The sequence below is a fragment of the Xylocopa sonorina genome, chromosome 3 (assembly GCF_050948175.1).
Source record: "Xylocopa sonorina isolate GNS202 chromosome 3, iyXylSono1_principal, whole genome shotgun sequence".
Classification (NCBI taxonomy): Eukaryota; Metazoa; Arthropoda; class Insecta; order Hymenoptera; family Apidae; genus Xylocopa; species Xylocopa sonorina.
Genome location: NC_135195.1, coordinates 15,507,442 through 15,523,716, shown reverse-complemented (window position 1 = coordinate 15,523,716; position 16,275 = coordinate 15,507,442). Strand labels below are relative to the sequence as shown.

Sequence of the window (16,275 nt, the reverse complement as noted above, 5' to 3'; positions counted from 1 at the left end):
CCTGAAACTTATATCTAAGCTCGAGATTCTCTGATCGCAAACCAAAAAATAACATACAAAGGTGAAATAAACATATAAATCGCGAAAGTTCTCAACACACGCGGACAAGCAACGATTATAAAGAATCGTTGCTCATACAGACGTGGCAAACCTCGAGCAGAAAAGTACGTTCGTTTCGTCAAATCGCGACCGCGACCGCGGGTCGATTCGAATGATGGATCGAGTAAAGCCAGTGGCGAACGGCAACCCCCTTTCGCGCCAGCTATACCGTCGATCATTCAAATCTAATTCCCTGAAACAGGTTGAACCACGCGAAAAACGCGCCTGCCCGATCGGAGACTGTGGTCAACCTGCCCGGCCCTACCTACTTATTATTAACAGACAAACATACCAGAAGTAAACTACCTGCCTACCTAGCGCTATATTTAAAGTGGCAAAAGATTCACACCAACACATTCATGCACCCCCGGAATTTCTCTCATTCAAACACTCGGGCGCAAAAATCCTACACTAGAGAGAACGCCCCGGGACGCCTCCGACACCCGAGCTTGGCATACACCTCGCACACTCTAAGGGTACGTACCACTGCTGTAATCGACTGACGAATTCTAGCGATCATTGCGTACAACGCTAGTAATGCGTTTTTATTTACATTTGACAGTTTAATATGAAATTTGAAACATCGAACAAATCTGTATTTTTCGTGAAATACATAAGTTCTATCAGTGATACGAATGTTATTGCAATTGGTACCGTTTTCGTAATTCAGAATAAATCTGGTACCATTTATGAGTAATATTAAATTGTTTCTATGGAAACGACGCACTTCCAAGGCCTAACCACACACACACACACAACGTGGAAGATACGTCGTGCACGATACACTAGCACGTCAGTCGCGAAAAAACACACATAATTAGTTATATACAATCATCGTGTCCATCGCCTTTTCCCCACCCAAGTAGCACCTGGGCACGTGAGTGAGGTCCTGGCGATGAACACGGAAGGGGTTAAATCTGAAAATCCTGATCTAAATATAATTATTAGTGAACTCTACTATTCTCTCAATTGAAAAGTTAATCATTGATAGTTATTACGTTGCATAGAGCTATAAAGAATTCTACTTTAAATCCTAACGCAAACAAGATCTGGAGATGATCTTAGAAATGATCAAATGATTGTTACTACAGCCACCAGCGTGGTTGTCGCATTTTCGCGTCCGCGGAAATAGTTAACGTGACCAGAATGTCATCGAGTAACATTCCAGACACGGCCTCCCATGAGACAGGAATTGAGATACGCTCAATTAGCGTGCCACGAACCCCTAAGCGAGATCCGCAGCTACCAATACCCTTGGTGAGGGTGGCGGGCTCCCCCGTCTGCCCTTCGGAATAGCCGAGGGCCTTACGGACGGGGCAGGGCGCCCATACTGGGACGCTATAGCGACGACTATCAAACTAACCGGATATGAAGCTAAAAATCCTCCATGCAGTCGAATAACTACCAATTATTAAATACTACTCGAGAAATGAGAAAGGAGATTAACAGTTCATTTTAATATTACAATGTGTAGAATAGAGTTAAAGGCACGGCGCGACGCGAACAAAATGAAGAATTCTTCGCCATAAAAAATTATCGACATCCTTTGGGATGTATCCCTTCCGTCCAAGCGAACCCCCCCTCAATCTAATTTCAAAAATAATCAAAGCAAACCCATAGGTTACTACTACAGCCACCAGTACCAGTTGACGTATTTTCACGTCCGCGAAATGTTTAACGTGACCAGGTGCCTACGGTGACACCCAGGCACGACCTCTCCTTGAGGCAGGGATTGGGATACGCCCAATCAGCCGGCAGTGAACCCAGTGCAGTAATCTAGTACGCAGTCCACCACTACCGAAGCCCTCGGTGGGGGTGGCGGACTACCCCGTCTGCCTTTTGGAATAACCAAGGGCCTTACGCAACGGGATAGCGGCCAATACTGGGACGCTGTAGTGGTAACACTTTGCTACTCGACCATGAACTCAAGTTCATCTATTTATTGACAAGAATAATTAAATTTAAATTCAAAGTTATATTTCAAATTCAAGTTAAATTTTAAATTAAAAGTATATTTGAAGTTAAAGTTAAACTTCAAATTACAATTAAATTCAAAATCAAAGTTATGACAATATTACAATGAAATTCGAAATTAAAATTAAATTTAAAATCAATTATTTTATATTCCGTACATTGGAATGGTAGAAAGAACTGGTAAGCTTCTCTCTCATTGTCTCCAATAATATTCAATTTAACTATAGAATGATTAGGTACTAATTCTATAATAAATGTACTATTTTCGAGCGATCTCGTCATCGAAGCACTTATTCTAAAATATGGGAATACTATTCAAGTCAGATGCTTCGATTTCGAAATATACACGTCGCGAAATGTCCTCTTGCACATGTAATATGACATTGTTTCGGCAACCAAGCAAACAGACTTTAATTACAACGAAAGCTATATTATATATTTACAATCTATTCCATATATATGATATTTATCATATATATGATTTATTTTATACATTCAATTTGCAATATCCACACCAACATCATTATACAATAATTATAATTATTACAGATACGAAGTCGGAGGGTATCCGACTTCACCACTATACACTGCTACAACAAAGCAGTTTTAATATGTACAAATTAGTTACTTAATTATATTTGTTTATATTAGTTACTTAATTATAGTACTTAGTTACTTAATGATATTTGTACTGTTATATTATGACATTTAAGAACGCGAAGTGCAAGAAAACCTAGCCTGATCTAATAAATAATACACAAAATAAATGTTACTACTCGTGGATATAATTTTATATCCACGGTCACTATGCTCGTCAAGGAAATTCTACGTAATTACAACCAGTCACCCGTGCCGATTTGGACCTTTTATCCTACGACATGATTGGGTGACCAGAGGAACTTAAAGGCATGCGACTCACCGACCATAGATTGATGATACCGTTGGTGCTGCAGGAAGTCATCGAGGATGCTGCTGATGTGTGGAGGAACTGCTGCTGCTGCTATTGCCTCAGTGATGTTATCAACGATATAGCAAATGCCTGAAGAAAGTCACATTATGAATTAAAATTCATGTTACCACACAATCAGTCAGTAAAGGATTAAGATTAAAAAATGTTGCTTACCTCTAGGAGGACATCATGAACGTTGTCGTCAGGGTAGAAGCGGTAGATGAATCGATCGTAGAAGTAGCTAAAAATTTTAAACAGAAACCATATTATTATAATTTGGCCTTTTAAAGCTCTTGTTAATATTTTCAATTATTAATTTACTTCATTGCGATTAATTTTGTGGTTGCTTATAATAAATTAACGACAATTATGTTAATTTAATGATTAAAAAGATTAGAAGTTTAACAAATTTGGAATTGTAAATAAAGTACAAAAGATACTTACATTTTTGGCTTTTGAAGCACAGCAAGATCCTTTAGGTAGACAGCAATGAAGCTAATACCGAGGCAGCAGATATTTAAAAAAAAAGTAAGAATAAAAAAATATATAAATAAAAGACTACAATACTATTTGCCATTTACGAAGCAAACACTGACTCTACTCTTTCGCGTATGAATATTATAAAAAAAAATGTAATTAAAATTAGAGCAGCTGTGCTCTAAGAAATATTAAAACTATCGCAACAAGCACTGACTCTACCGACCACATTGCGCGCGGTCACCAAAATTTTCTGAAAGAAAACATTGTTAGTAGGGGAACAAAGGGTGTAAATAAAACAACACACAATTTACTTCGTATTATTCTTCATCTTTTCCTGATCGAGTGTTTGTTCGAGAAAATATTACTTTCGTTTTAAATAATTGAAGTATGTAAAAATATGTATATATAAATAACATAGATTATAAAGTTTGAATATATTGTAAAATATATCCAAATATTACAAACTATATATGAACACATTAAGAAATGATTGATCTATGAAAATTCTATTACGATTATTTGTTATCAGAATTTAAAGCTATATTACATATTATAAATATTCAAAATTGCTTGCGAGAATAATTGTTAAACAAATAACTCATTACTTATTACATACATCATGTTTTGCTATCAATTATATATCAAATATTATCAAATGATTAATAAAGAGGTAATATAAATTGAAACAATACGTTGAACATTCTTACAGTCTTTACGTGACACCTCTTTCAATAATAATTATAATATTACCAAATTTCCATGAATGATACCATTGGCCTTTGTTATATTAATGATTATGATGTCCATTACCCCTTATCCATTGTTTGGGAAGATATAATCGACTAAAAATCTGTAACAAAACGAAACAGAACAATTAAGATAAATATACAGAGTAATAATTAGTTGTATTAAGATTTTATAATAAACGAGTTCATGAATCATGTTTTCAAAAGTCTATGGACAACTATGAACAATGAAACGCATAATAGAAGAAAAAGAAGAATGAAAATTCAAAGATAAATTCGTATTTATAATGATAATGTTCAATAAATAGTTAATCGAGTATGCAATGATTAAACAAAGTTTATAATATAGAACTAAAGTGTAATAGAATATTAATTAAGAATACTATGTAGTCGATAAGCAAGCTTGTGAACGTACCTCGAAAAGTTTTATCGACTACAGAGGACGACACGTCTTACTCGCAGCCAACGACGACAGGAACTGGTTGCCGTTGCCACTCACCGCACGCCCCGGAAGCGACGAACGAGCGCGAAGACGTTCGAACGAGACCGAAAGCGCTCGAACGTAGTTCTCGAACTACGTTTTTACGTTTCATTTCGTGGCCTTGGTATTTCGCTATCTGCTTCAACTGTAAACAAACCAGCTAATTGAAAATCTACTACAAGAGACACGTCTCGAAAATACGAGTTCCAGGAAAATTCTCGTGCGTATTTTTCTGAGAAAAGTGCGCACTGTTGTGTTATGGTATACATTGCCTTAGAGAATTTGCACAGAAAAATTTGTACTGTCCAGAAATATATATCTACGTGTATAACACGTATAACATGTATAATATTTCACTCTCTATATTATGTACAATACATTATGTACTAAAATACTCGAATTCTTGTCGTAAGAACAAAAATCGAATCTAGAATTATATGAACTTTTTTATTGCGTTCGAGGTGTAGTATCAGCTGTAAAAATTTGTCACACGAGTAGTAAATCACCCTGTATATGTATGTTTCAATAAGATTTGTGCTTATTTAGATCTTTGGAAAATCTGAAAATAGAAGCTCGTAAGGAGAGAGAAGTATTACAAGAGAGGATCGTACAGATTTGTACTTCCGTTTTTGAAAATTTCGGTCCCCGTTCGATGGACGGCAGAAGAAGCTGTGGTTACCAAGTGAAATCTCGCAAAAAATTAAAATATCACGAGAGAATTACGAGAAAGTTGCGTAGAAAGGTAGAAACGACAACTTTTCATGATATTATACACGTATTGTCAGATATAATTTTATTTTACAAAATCGTACGTAAAATCGAGGATGGACGACGAACGTCGTCGATTCTCGATCGAAAGAACAGGGTGGAGGGTTCGTTTTATCGGTTTCGTTCTTGTCAGCTACAGATGGCTGTGGCGAGGTCGAACAAATTGAAACTGGAATTGATGGCGGCTCGCAAAACGCTGAAACAGAAATCTGAAGAGTACGAATCGATTAGAACGTGTTTCGACCAGCTGAAACGAGAAATGGACGCCACCGAAACGAACCTGAACGATCTGATCGCCGAGAATCTCTCGCTGAGAAGAAAGATGGATGACACGAGGGACTGGTTGCGGAACACGGTTGGAAAGGAACGGGACGCGCTCAAGAATAGAGAGCTGACGAACCTAAAGAAAAAAGTTGAAGAGGACTCGAACACTATCTCACAGCTTAAAGACAAGTATATTGAAATTTATTTTATGGTAGCAAATTCTTGGTGAATTAGTAAAATTTCATTATTCAGGCTAGTGAGAACGGAATCAACGAACGCCAACAAAGGGTTTCTATTGAACAGTTACAAGAGTCAGCTGAAGGAATTATCTAAAGAAAAGGATCAATTATTGTCAAAAATAAATAGTTTGGAGACGGAAATTAGCAATGTTCGAAGCAGCAATTCGCAATTGAAAGCAAAAGTAGATGTTCTTCTGAAAATTATTAAATAGAGTTCATATTTCATGTCGCGAACGGACTTTATTATCGATCGATATAATTTTGATTAAACAGATTTCGATCTTGAACTGCGAGAAAGATAAATTACACTCGGACAACGAAAAATCGAAAACGAGCATAACTGGAAAGGTGAGGGTGAACATCTCAAATCGGACAGGTGTAATAGAATGTTTGTTAGGTGTCCTATTTTTAGATGGAGACGCGATTAGCGAAAAAATGCGAGGAAACAGTACAACAGGAAACCGAAGCCATTAAGGCTAAATACGACGAGACCGTCAAGTCTATGAAGACAACAGTACAGCAGGAAACAGAAGCTATTAAAGCTAAATACGACGAGTCTATCAGGTCCATAAAGATAAAGTTGACGGCAGCTAAAAATCTAAGTACCGAATATGCAAATGCCATCAAGGTATGGGATGATAAGTTACTAAGATTCAATTTACTGATAACGTACATATTCAACTAGAAAATACTATTTTTAAGTATAATACGGCGTAAAGATCAACGAGTATAGGATGGATTAATTGGACGAGCAATCATACATTTTATTCTACCTTCTATATCTTAGAACGAAATATTTAGGAATTCAATTCAATATGGAAGTTGATAAAGTCGCATGAAGTTTCTTGTGAGCCTTGTAGTTTAATTCCAGAATCGAGATTCTCTTGTAAAATGTCCAAGCCCTGAAATATATCTACAAAATTTAAAGTAGATCACAAATGACTTAAATCTAGTACGTAGTCCTTAGCATGATACCGTTTTGGAGAGAACCGAACTCTCGAAAACGTTACCAAGTACCCAGGTCCACCAACGAGGAGGTGACTACGCAGGGACCCAGCCCTATGGCCCTAATCCCATCCACCCTCCATTACATCTGTGTGTTCTCGGCACAGAAGGTGCCGAGGACTGACTCTACTTGTGAATTTAAAACCGGAATCCATAATACATTCTCCAAAAATCTATATTAGATTTTGGAGATTGTAGTATGGACTTTACGAAAAAAACGATGACAAGAAATGCCATTCTCTTACCCAAAGCGAAATTTGTAAAGTGAATCTACTTGCACTTTAGAAAGATTAAAGTGTTCTACGGTACGTTATTTAATTATTAAATTAAAGTTAAGAAAAGAAACTAATTTTAACTAAGAATTGAGATAAAATTCGCGGCGCGATCAAAACGAACAAGTATCGATAAACCAGCGTTAGATTCTCCCGAGAGCATTCTAACCCGATGGTTCAGCACTAGTCATTAGGCGAACCATACCCGACGCGAATCGCGAACAAGTTGTGCCACGTCTTACGTCGAAACAATTGATACCACGCTCTCCCCAATGGTGAATGCGGGTACCATCAAGAATTCAGCGAGACTTAGCAGTAGGACGCATTGCCCAACGACAAGAACGAACTCCGTAGACCGCCCCAAGTCGTCTTACAGCAGGTCCGAAGACCCCAGCGACACGGGGTAGGAGCTACTCGGAACGAACCCGCGTGAGCGCGTCCAATGTACTAAGCCTATACCCAAGTCGAGTACCCAACGGGCGTACCAATCGACAAGGGCTGCGAAATCTCAATGGGCACCGAAAACCACATCAGTTTGATTGAGTATCGACTATTTCGCTGCGTGACTGTAGAAGACGAAATTTTGAGCGAATAGAAAAGAAAAGAAAAGCTACGTGAAGCGATTTCACGCAGTAGAAACTTAGAATGCTCAAGGGAGTACGTAACGCATGTTTATCAGTACTGACTACACGCGATTATAGAAATGGCTATTTCTCACTTCGGATAGGAAAATGGATTTCTTTACAATTTTGTTACAATTCAGTTACAATTAAATTACTTAAATCTAAGTGCTTATAACTAAGGACGCACGCATCCTACGGCGATCTAGCGGTGATTCAGCGGTGATCCAGTGTCGAACGTAGATGTTGAAATGAAAAAAGAATGAAATGTATTTCCAACCATCATTGGAAAGAATTTTTGGAAAGAATTTCATTGGAAGGAATCTTAGAAAAGGTGGAATCCTAACGCTGTATTCACAGGAAATACCATATCCTCATTTCCAAATATAAAGAGAATGATACTGCTTAACGATTATAGAATACAAAATTGTTATTCAACGCCCCGATGATTGCAAGCGAGTTCTAGCCCATATAGAAATTTAAAAATGCAGAAATTAAAATACAGTAGAGACTAACTCGATTTATAACATATACCACCATATACACAAAGATATAACAAACACCACAGAGAGATAGAAACTAATACAGATTATGCAGGATTGTTTTAAATGTTCCTAGTTCCAATCAATGGTATTTATGAAAAAATAATAAGAATAATACCCAATGAAGTGATTAACATCCACCATAATTATGCTCAATTGAGATAAATTCGGGAAGTCAGGATAGAAAGGATTCAGGTTACACAGTTATAAAATTATATTATATAAATGTACAGATATGTTCACTAAAATTAACTTAAACTATTTGCAATGCAACTTAAACTTTCAAAGTCCTGAAAAGGACTTGAGAGATTTAAATTGTACTGCAAAAGACTCGATACTAAAAGTACCAGTGATTAATTTATTCTAATCTACTACAAAGTTAATGAAATAATAGTTGGGTAATGAAATAAATGAATGAAATAATGATAGTAAGTCCATGAAAACTTTATACAAGACAGAAGTTGTAATTCGTAATCTATTAACTCTATTCTGGTACTTTTAATATTGAGTTTACAACTATACTTATGTCTAAGTGCGTAGTCCTTAGCTTGATACCGTTTTCGAGAGACCGGTCTTTCGAAAACGTTACCAAGGGCCCAGGTCCACCCCGTGGAGGTGACTACGCAGGGACCCATCCCTAATTTCCCTAATCCCATCCACCCTCCATTACATCTGTGTGTTCTCGGTACAGAAGGTACCGAGGACTGACTCTACTTGTCCATTAAAAACGCGGAATCCATAATACATTCTCTAAAATCTAACATAGATTTTAAAGATTGCAGTATGGACTTAACGAAAGGGATGATAAAAAATGCCATTCTCTTACCCAAAGCGAAATTTCTAAGATGACTTTACTGACACTTTAGAAAAATTAAAGTGTTTTACGGTACGATATTTAAGATGAAATTAAGGTAAAGTTAAGAAAAGTAACTAATTTGAAGCAAGATGAAATTCGCGATGCGATCAAAACGAACAAGTATCGATAAACCTGCGTTAGATTCTCGCGAGAGCATTCTAACCCGATGGTTCAGCACTAGTCACTAGGTGAACCGTTCCCGACGCAAATCGCGAACAAGTTATGCCACGTCTTACGACGAAACAGCTGATACCACGCTCTCCCCAATGGTGAATGCGGGTACCATCAAGAATTCAGCGAAACTTAGCAGTAGGACGCATTGCCCAACGACAAGAACGAACTCCGTAGACCGCCCCAAGTCGTCTTACAGCAGGTCCGAAGACCCCAGCGACACGGGGTAGGAGCTACTCGGAACGAACCCGCGTGAGCGCGTCCAATGTACTAAGCCTATACCCAAGTCGAGTACCCAACGGGCGTACCAATCGACAAGGGCTGCGAAATCTCAATGGGCACCGAAAACCACATCAGTTTGATTGAGTATCGACTATTTCGCTGCGTGACTGTAGAAGACGAAATCTCGAGAGAATAGAAAAGAAAAGAAAAGAAGAGAAGCTACGTGAAGCGATTTCACGCAGTAGAAACTCAGAATGCTCAAGGGAGTATGTAACTCATGTTTATCGGTACTAACTACACGCGATTATATCAATGGCTATTTCTCACTTCGGATAGGAAAATGGATTTCTTTACAATTTTAATACAATTGAGTTACAATTAAATTACTTAAATCTAAGTGCTTATAACTAAGGACGCACGCATCCTACGGCGATCTAGCGGTGATTCAGCGGTGATCCAGTGTCGAACGTAGATGTTGAAATGAAAAAAGAATGAAATGGATTTCTAACCATCATTGGAAAGAATTTTTGGAAAGAATTTCATTGGAAGGAATCTTAGAAAAGGTGGAATCCTAACGCTGTATTCACAGGAAATACCATATCCTCATTTCCAAATATAAAGAGAATGATACTGCTTAACGATTATAGAATACAAAATTGTTATTCAACGCCCCGATGATTGCAAGCGAGTTCTAGCCCATGTAGAAATTTAAAAATGCAAAAATTAAAATACAGTAGAGACTAACTCGATTTATAACATATACCACCATATACAGAAAGATATAACAAACACCACAGAGAGATAGAAATTAATACAAATTATGCAGGATTGTTTTAAATGCCCCTAGTTCCGATCAATGGTGTTTATGAAAAAATAATGAGAATAATACCCAATGAAGTGATTATCGTCGACCATAATTATGCTCGATTAAGATAAATTAGGGAAGTCAGGATAGAAGGGATTCAGGTTACACAGTTATAAAATTATATTATATAAATGTACAGATATGTTCACTAAAATTAACTTAAACTATTTGCAATCCAACTTAAACTTTCAAAGTCCTGAAAAGGACTCGAGAGATTTAAATTGTACTGCAAAAGACTCGATACTAAAGGTACCAATTATTAAATTATTCTAATCTATTGCAAAGTTAATGAAATAATAGTTGGGTAATGAAATAAATAAATGAAGTAATGATAGTTAGTCCATGAAACCTTTATAGAAGACAGAAGTTGTAAATCATAATCTTTTAACTCTATTCTGGTACTTTTAGTATCGAGTTTACAACTATACTTATGGCTAAGTGCGTAGTCCTTAGCTTGATACCGTTTTCGAGAGACCGGTCTCTCGAAAACGCTACCAAGGGCCCAGGCCCACCCCGTGGAGGTGACTACGCAGGGACCCAATATTGTTCACTTACCAAACAGTAAGTAGTTAACGAGAGTAATTGTCCAACGTCCATCATCCTCTCCATCCTCCACCACCACTGGAGAAGCCTACTGGCGCCTCCACCCCATCTCCAAATCAGAACATCAGTAGAGCGCTGCTTTGCATCCTCCTCAACCCCTGACACCTCCACCGTTAGCGCCTCCACCGATGGGAACCCCCCCGCTTCCCTATTCCCTGGACACCATGTCGTACGCGACCCCCCTGGTGCAAGGACAGCGCGACACTAACAGGACTCGCGGCGCGGCTCATGCTCTAATGCACAGGGTCCCCACCCTCGCGGTTCATGCTCTGATGCACTGGGCCCCCACCCGCGCGGCTTATGCTCTGATGCACTGGGCCCCCACCCGCGCGGCTTACGCTCTGATGCACAGAGTCCCCACCCGCGCGCATCACGCTTCATTGCCTCCGAGGTGCCTCGGATTTATGCTATCATACTTTTCGACTGTAATATCTTATAATTAATTAATTTTCGCATTTCTATTATAAATTTCTGTTCTTAATGATTTATAACAGTAGCATATACAAGTATTTATAGATCTGACACAAATTGAAGCTACATTTATGCATCTATAAGGTAATTAATATTCGTTAATTGTCGTATTTTAATGGGAAAAGTATTGTTCGATTTAATTCTTATAATAATTGAATTAATATAGATTATGCCAAATTTTCTTAATATCATATTAGTGAAATATATGTTATAGTAGGTATTGATTATACGGTGTGCTTATTGCAATCATTGCTATTAGTTCAATTTTAGTTCTAATCTTTTTGCAATGAATCGACACATTGCGAGTGCTATTATGTATTCCATCCTATACATCGTCCCATACATCGTAATGTGATTTAATCAGTCTATATTATTGGAAACGATAATTCCTTCGTCTTATTAAGTGTTGTAAAATATATATGAAAGAATTTGGAAATGTTGTTTTAAATTAGGAATTTTTACGAAAACTCTATGAGCATGAGGAGGATCACGAGTCGCAGAAAAGTTCAAACGAAACTGAGGCGAGTGAAAGGGAAGCTCAGGAAACGGCGTGCACTATTTTAAACATGACACCGGAGGAACTGTGTGGTTTTATTAACGGGAAAACTAAAAATTCGGTAACTTACAACTAATAATCAATTCTTAACTATTTTGAATAGAACTATAATAACTTTTTATGTAGACTAACCCTTGGATAGTCGAATTAAGCCGAATAACCGCAAGAAGTAACTTCTCCAAAGAGCTATCGAAGTTTTTATTGAAAAAGGCAACGAAGAAGACCAAGACGTAACGTGGAGGATTAATAGAAAAATGGGCTACCGTACATTCAATTCAAAATCGTTTCTTTGTATATTAATAAACAATTGTATATTAATAAACAAAACCATTTATGCGAATCCCCATAAAAACTCGATAGAAAAAGACCATAGTACATCAGAACGAACGTTATCCGATATCTTTTGCAAGATCCACTACGAGATTCTAAGAAAAGAAGTGTTCCGCGTTCAATTATCGCTCTGTAGCTCGCTGGACCCAGTAGCATCCGGTGCCTTCTGCAGCTGGGCATTCTGGAACCTCTCGTACCCATTGCTCTCTCCAAAGATCTTCCTCCCAGGAATCCTCTCGTCGTCCTTCACGCTGACTTCCGTCTGAATCTGCACCGGCCAGGGCACCTTCCCCTCGTTCCTCACTGAGACCTGGTTAGCCAGCTTCCTGTCGTTGTTCTGATCGAACGGATCGTTGTTCCGAATACTCTCCAGCGTCACTTTGCGACGACTCTCCTCAGCTGGATACGGATAGGGTCTGTCCAGAAAACTCGATCTCTTCGAATAATTATCGTAACCATCGTAGAGGTGTCTATAACGATATCTACTGGGATCGACGTTTCCAGGTATGCGTTTATACGTGCCGTCCCTTGAAACTGGTGTCCTGGGCGCCTCGTAGGGTCTAGGATAGTTTCTTAGATCCACAGGCTTTCTGACTACCTCCGGAAGGGTGGCGTAGTAGATGATCCTCTTGGGTTTAGGCGTGGGTCTGCTGCGTCCGTAGAGATCCAAGTCCTCGTCCCTGTATCGATCGTAGTAATAGGAATAATCGTTGGGTACACGCATATAGTAGTCTCGTTCCATCCTGTACCTATCAGGATAATAGTAACTATAACCACGACGATACGTCATGGGGTCGTAGTCTCGATCCCTGATGGCGTTCCGGTACCATGGGAAATCGTAGTCGTCGTAACCTCTGGTAACAGGCATATCTCGAGCTTCTCGGTGCTCGTAGCTCCTCCTGTGCTGGCTAGTCACGAAGTCCGCTCGTGGCGCATGGTAACTCCTCGAGCTTGGCAGCTCTTCATCGTCCATTGTCTGCTGGATCATCTGATCCATGCCGCTTCTGTGAGGGAACTCTATGGACAACGGCTGGGCAGACCAGGTCTCCGGAGAACTCAAACGAACCTCTCGAACGTTTTTCACCGTCGACATCTGCTCCAATTTCGTCTCGTTTTCTGTGTCGCGTCGAACCCTCGACGCAGCTTCCTTTGCCTCGTTCGTGGCTACTTTAGACGACTCGTCGTCGTCACCTTCTTGACGTAGAACGGCCATTATAAGTCCTGTTTTAAGAATTTTGTCTTCGATTTCTATATCGTCCGCATGTTGGTTTCCCTGCTTTTTGTATTGGTCATAGGAAGAATCGTCGAAGATTGATTCGTATTTATCGAGGAACTTCTGGTTGAGCATGGAAGGTTTAGATACGAGGATGGCGTTGTGGTTCATGGATTTTGGTTGATCCAGGTTTAGGAGATTCCTTTGAGTGGTTGCCTGAGGCTTCAGATGACCCACGCCGCTCACACTGCGGACTTCGAACGCGGAAGTGTCGAGCCGCGGCCACGATGGGTGATCCCAATAATCTGTCGCGTGTGGGAGTACCTGCCATGCCTTGCCTACTCCCGCTGCGCTGATTTCCATCAGTAGAAGTAGCAACGGGCATATCTTGAGCAAAACCAGCGGCATGTCCATGTACCTGGAATAAAATAATGATAAATCCCCAGAACACGATTCACATGAAGTACCGTGTATTTTTTAACTGAGTATCGTAAAGAAGAAATTTACAAATTCCCAAAACTCCTACGAAATTGAGCGCGCGAAGATAATCGACAGTATAAATTAACCGTAACTGTCTATCGAAATGACTTTCACCAAAACGCCACGCACTGGCTCGAAAGCTCGACGCGACAGACGTTTAATGACCGCCGCTTCCGGTAAATCCGCGCGGTCAGATGAGATCGTGTCCTCGGCCGCACCACCGATTCCCCATAGCAAATATAATTTCCCGGCCGTTTCCGCGGCATTATGCGCCTAGTTCCGGACAACACGTAGATCCGGTCGCGTGATTGTTCACTCGACTACATTTACCGTGGCATCCTCCCCGCGAAATCGAACCAGAAATTCGACTGGTCGACACGCGGTTTGAATACGGGCACGTTGGCGCGTGCGTCCGTATACACGCGGAGAGTTCAACGCACCAACGTAGCGTCATCGGGTGATTCCGCCTGCGAAATGTTCGCCGACATTAGAAGCTGCCAAAAAATCCGCAGGATAAAAATATTTAATTGAATGCTTTCGTCTCATCAAGAGCTCGTTACAAATAATTTGTCATAAATTGTAGTATCAATGCACGCTTCACTCGTGATTGCCCATTTCTGTAGTCCCAAGATCGATCGTTCTCTGTATCAACATCATCGCTAATTGAAGAAAAATGAGAACAAAGTCCTACTTTCAAATTACAAGAAATCAGATTATCTTTTCAGCTTGTTAGACTACGGACCATATCGTGGAGAGTGTTACTTGCGTACGAACCGCGACAGATTTTTATCCGGATTGTTACACGGTTACAAACATAAGAGGTTGCATTATAACAGTAACGAGAAGGGAAAAAGAAGACACGTCGAGGATGTAAAGGATACTATTTAGCCCGGATGTTGCACGGTTAAGAACACGACGGGTTGCATTGTAGCAGCGATAAAAAGAAAGGAAAAGAAGGGAAAGGATGGGTCGTCTCGGTATAGCGGAACGAATCTTCAGCAAGAGGATCTCCTCCGTTACCAGCGAGTCTGCACAGTTATGCTCAGCGTTTTACAGTTAGACACTCGCGGACCGCTTTATTTTGCAACCATGTTTCGGACGTCTCTTAATTACCAGTCTCGCCGAGTTTAGATTTCGACGAATCAATTGGATAACCGACAAGCGATGAGCCGAAAGAACAGGTACACTTGGTCGCGACTCATCATATAACTGTGACGTCTATTTTACACGCTGTAATTTATGCGTTGGCACTGAGGAAATGAATTACTTAATTAGCAGTTGAGAATCCAGTTATCCAATTAAGTTTGCTACATCGAAATCATGTTGGAACGAAATTGTATTGTAAAAGTAACATATTATGTGAGAGGTGTCTGTTATTAGGGGAACATAAAATTTTTAACCGTATTTAATGTTAATAATTGGTAATTAGCAACTATATCTCTATCTTCATGAAACGAGAAGCGATTAGAAAGCGCGGAAACTTAATTGCAATTCAAATGGTTAAATATTTGAACTCTCGACACAGCAAATAAATTTCAGAAATTTAGTTTATTAGACGCAAAGTTATGCTTTAATACTTGTATGAAGCACATTTATAAAAATCGACTATCCTTTCATTTAAAGTAAAGAAGAAAGATATAGATTTACCTTTGGATTCCAGGTGGCCGGCTTCGAAATGTCGTTGACTGTCCAATGTTACCGCGATTACTACGGTCCGCGAACTACGGCTTCCCGGTTTACCCCAGCTACGTATCTGCATACCGTGTGCTGTTGTCGCTGCTAAAACACGCTCACCCCTCTCTGCTCGCGGGCTTAACTACCGTTCTCAATTGGTCGTCGTTTTTAACTGTAGTTCTTGTACCGAAAGATACATAGGTAAAGGCTTCCACCGCAGCAACAGGATCGAAGACGGGCGTTTAGCAAAACTTATCGGAATGAGCACGCTAACGCATCAGCGTGGATACTGTTCCACGAGTAATAAACAGTAAAAGTTGTTAAGCGCCTACGCTTGTAACTGGACCATGGTTTACATCCCTCGATTCTTTAAAAATTAACAAAATTAACAAAGC

The 16,275-nt window shown here is 39.4% G+C and overlaps 2 protein-coding genes across 2 annotated transcripts in view; one reads left to right on the top strand and one right to left on the bottom strand.

The window, feature by feature from the left end:
* LOC143422370 (uncharacterized) overlaps nucleotides 1-12,424 on the top strand; it is a 145,996-nt gene extending 133,572 nt beyond the window's left edge. Inside the window, exons 7-13 of the mRNA XM_076892944.1 lie at nucleotides 5,276-5,471; nucleotides 5,631-5,950; nucleotides 6,014-6,182; nucleotides 6,274-6,348; nucleotides 6,413-6,628; nucleotides 12,080-12,244; nucleotides 12,310-12,424. Coding sequence (XP_076749059.1) covers nucleotides 5,276-5,471; nucleotides 5,631-5,950; nucleotides 6,014-6,182; nucleotides 6,274-6,348; nucleotides 6,413-6,628; nucleotides 12,080-12,244; nucleotides 12,310-12,417 — 1,249 coding nt within the window. The 3' untranslated portion in view covers nucleotides 12,418-12,424. The remainder of the gene's footprint in view (nucleotides 1-5,275; nucleotides 5,472-5,630; nucleotides 5,951-6,013; nucleotides 6,183-6,273; nucleotides 6,349-6,412; nucleotides 6,629-12,079; nucleotides 12,245-12,309) is intronic.
* A 171-nt stretch (nucleotides 12,425-12,595) lies between these two features.
* LOC143422136 (uncharacterized) lies at nucleotides 12,596-15,860 on the bottom strand. Its single transcript, XM_076892576.1, has 2 exons — nucleotides 15,854-15,860; nucleotides 12,596-14,144 (listed from the first exon to the last, which is right to left on the bottom strand). The coding sequence occupies exon 2, from the start codon at nucleotides 14,138-14,140 to the stop codon at nucleotides 12,632-12,634; it is 1,509 nt and encodes a 502-aa protein (XP_076748691.1). The 5' UTR covers nucleotides 14,141-14,144; nucleotides 15,854-15,860; the 3' UTR covers nucleotides 12,596-12,631.
* Nucleotides 15,861-16,275: the final 415 nt, after the last annotated feature.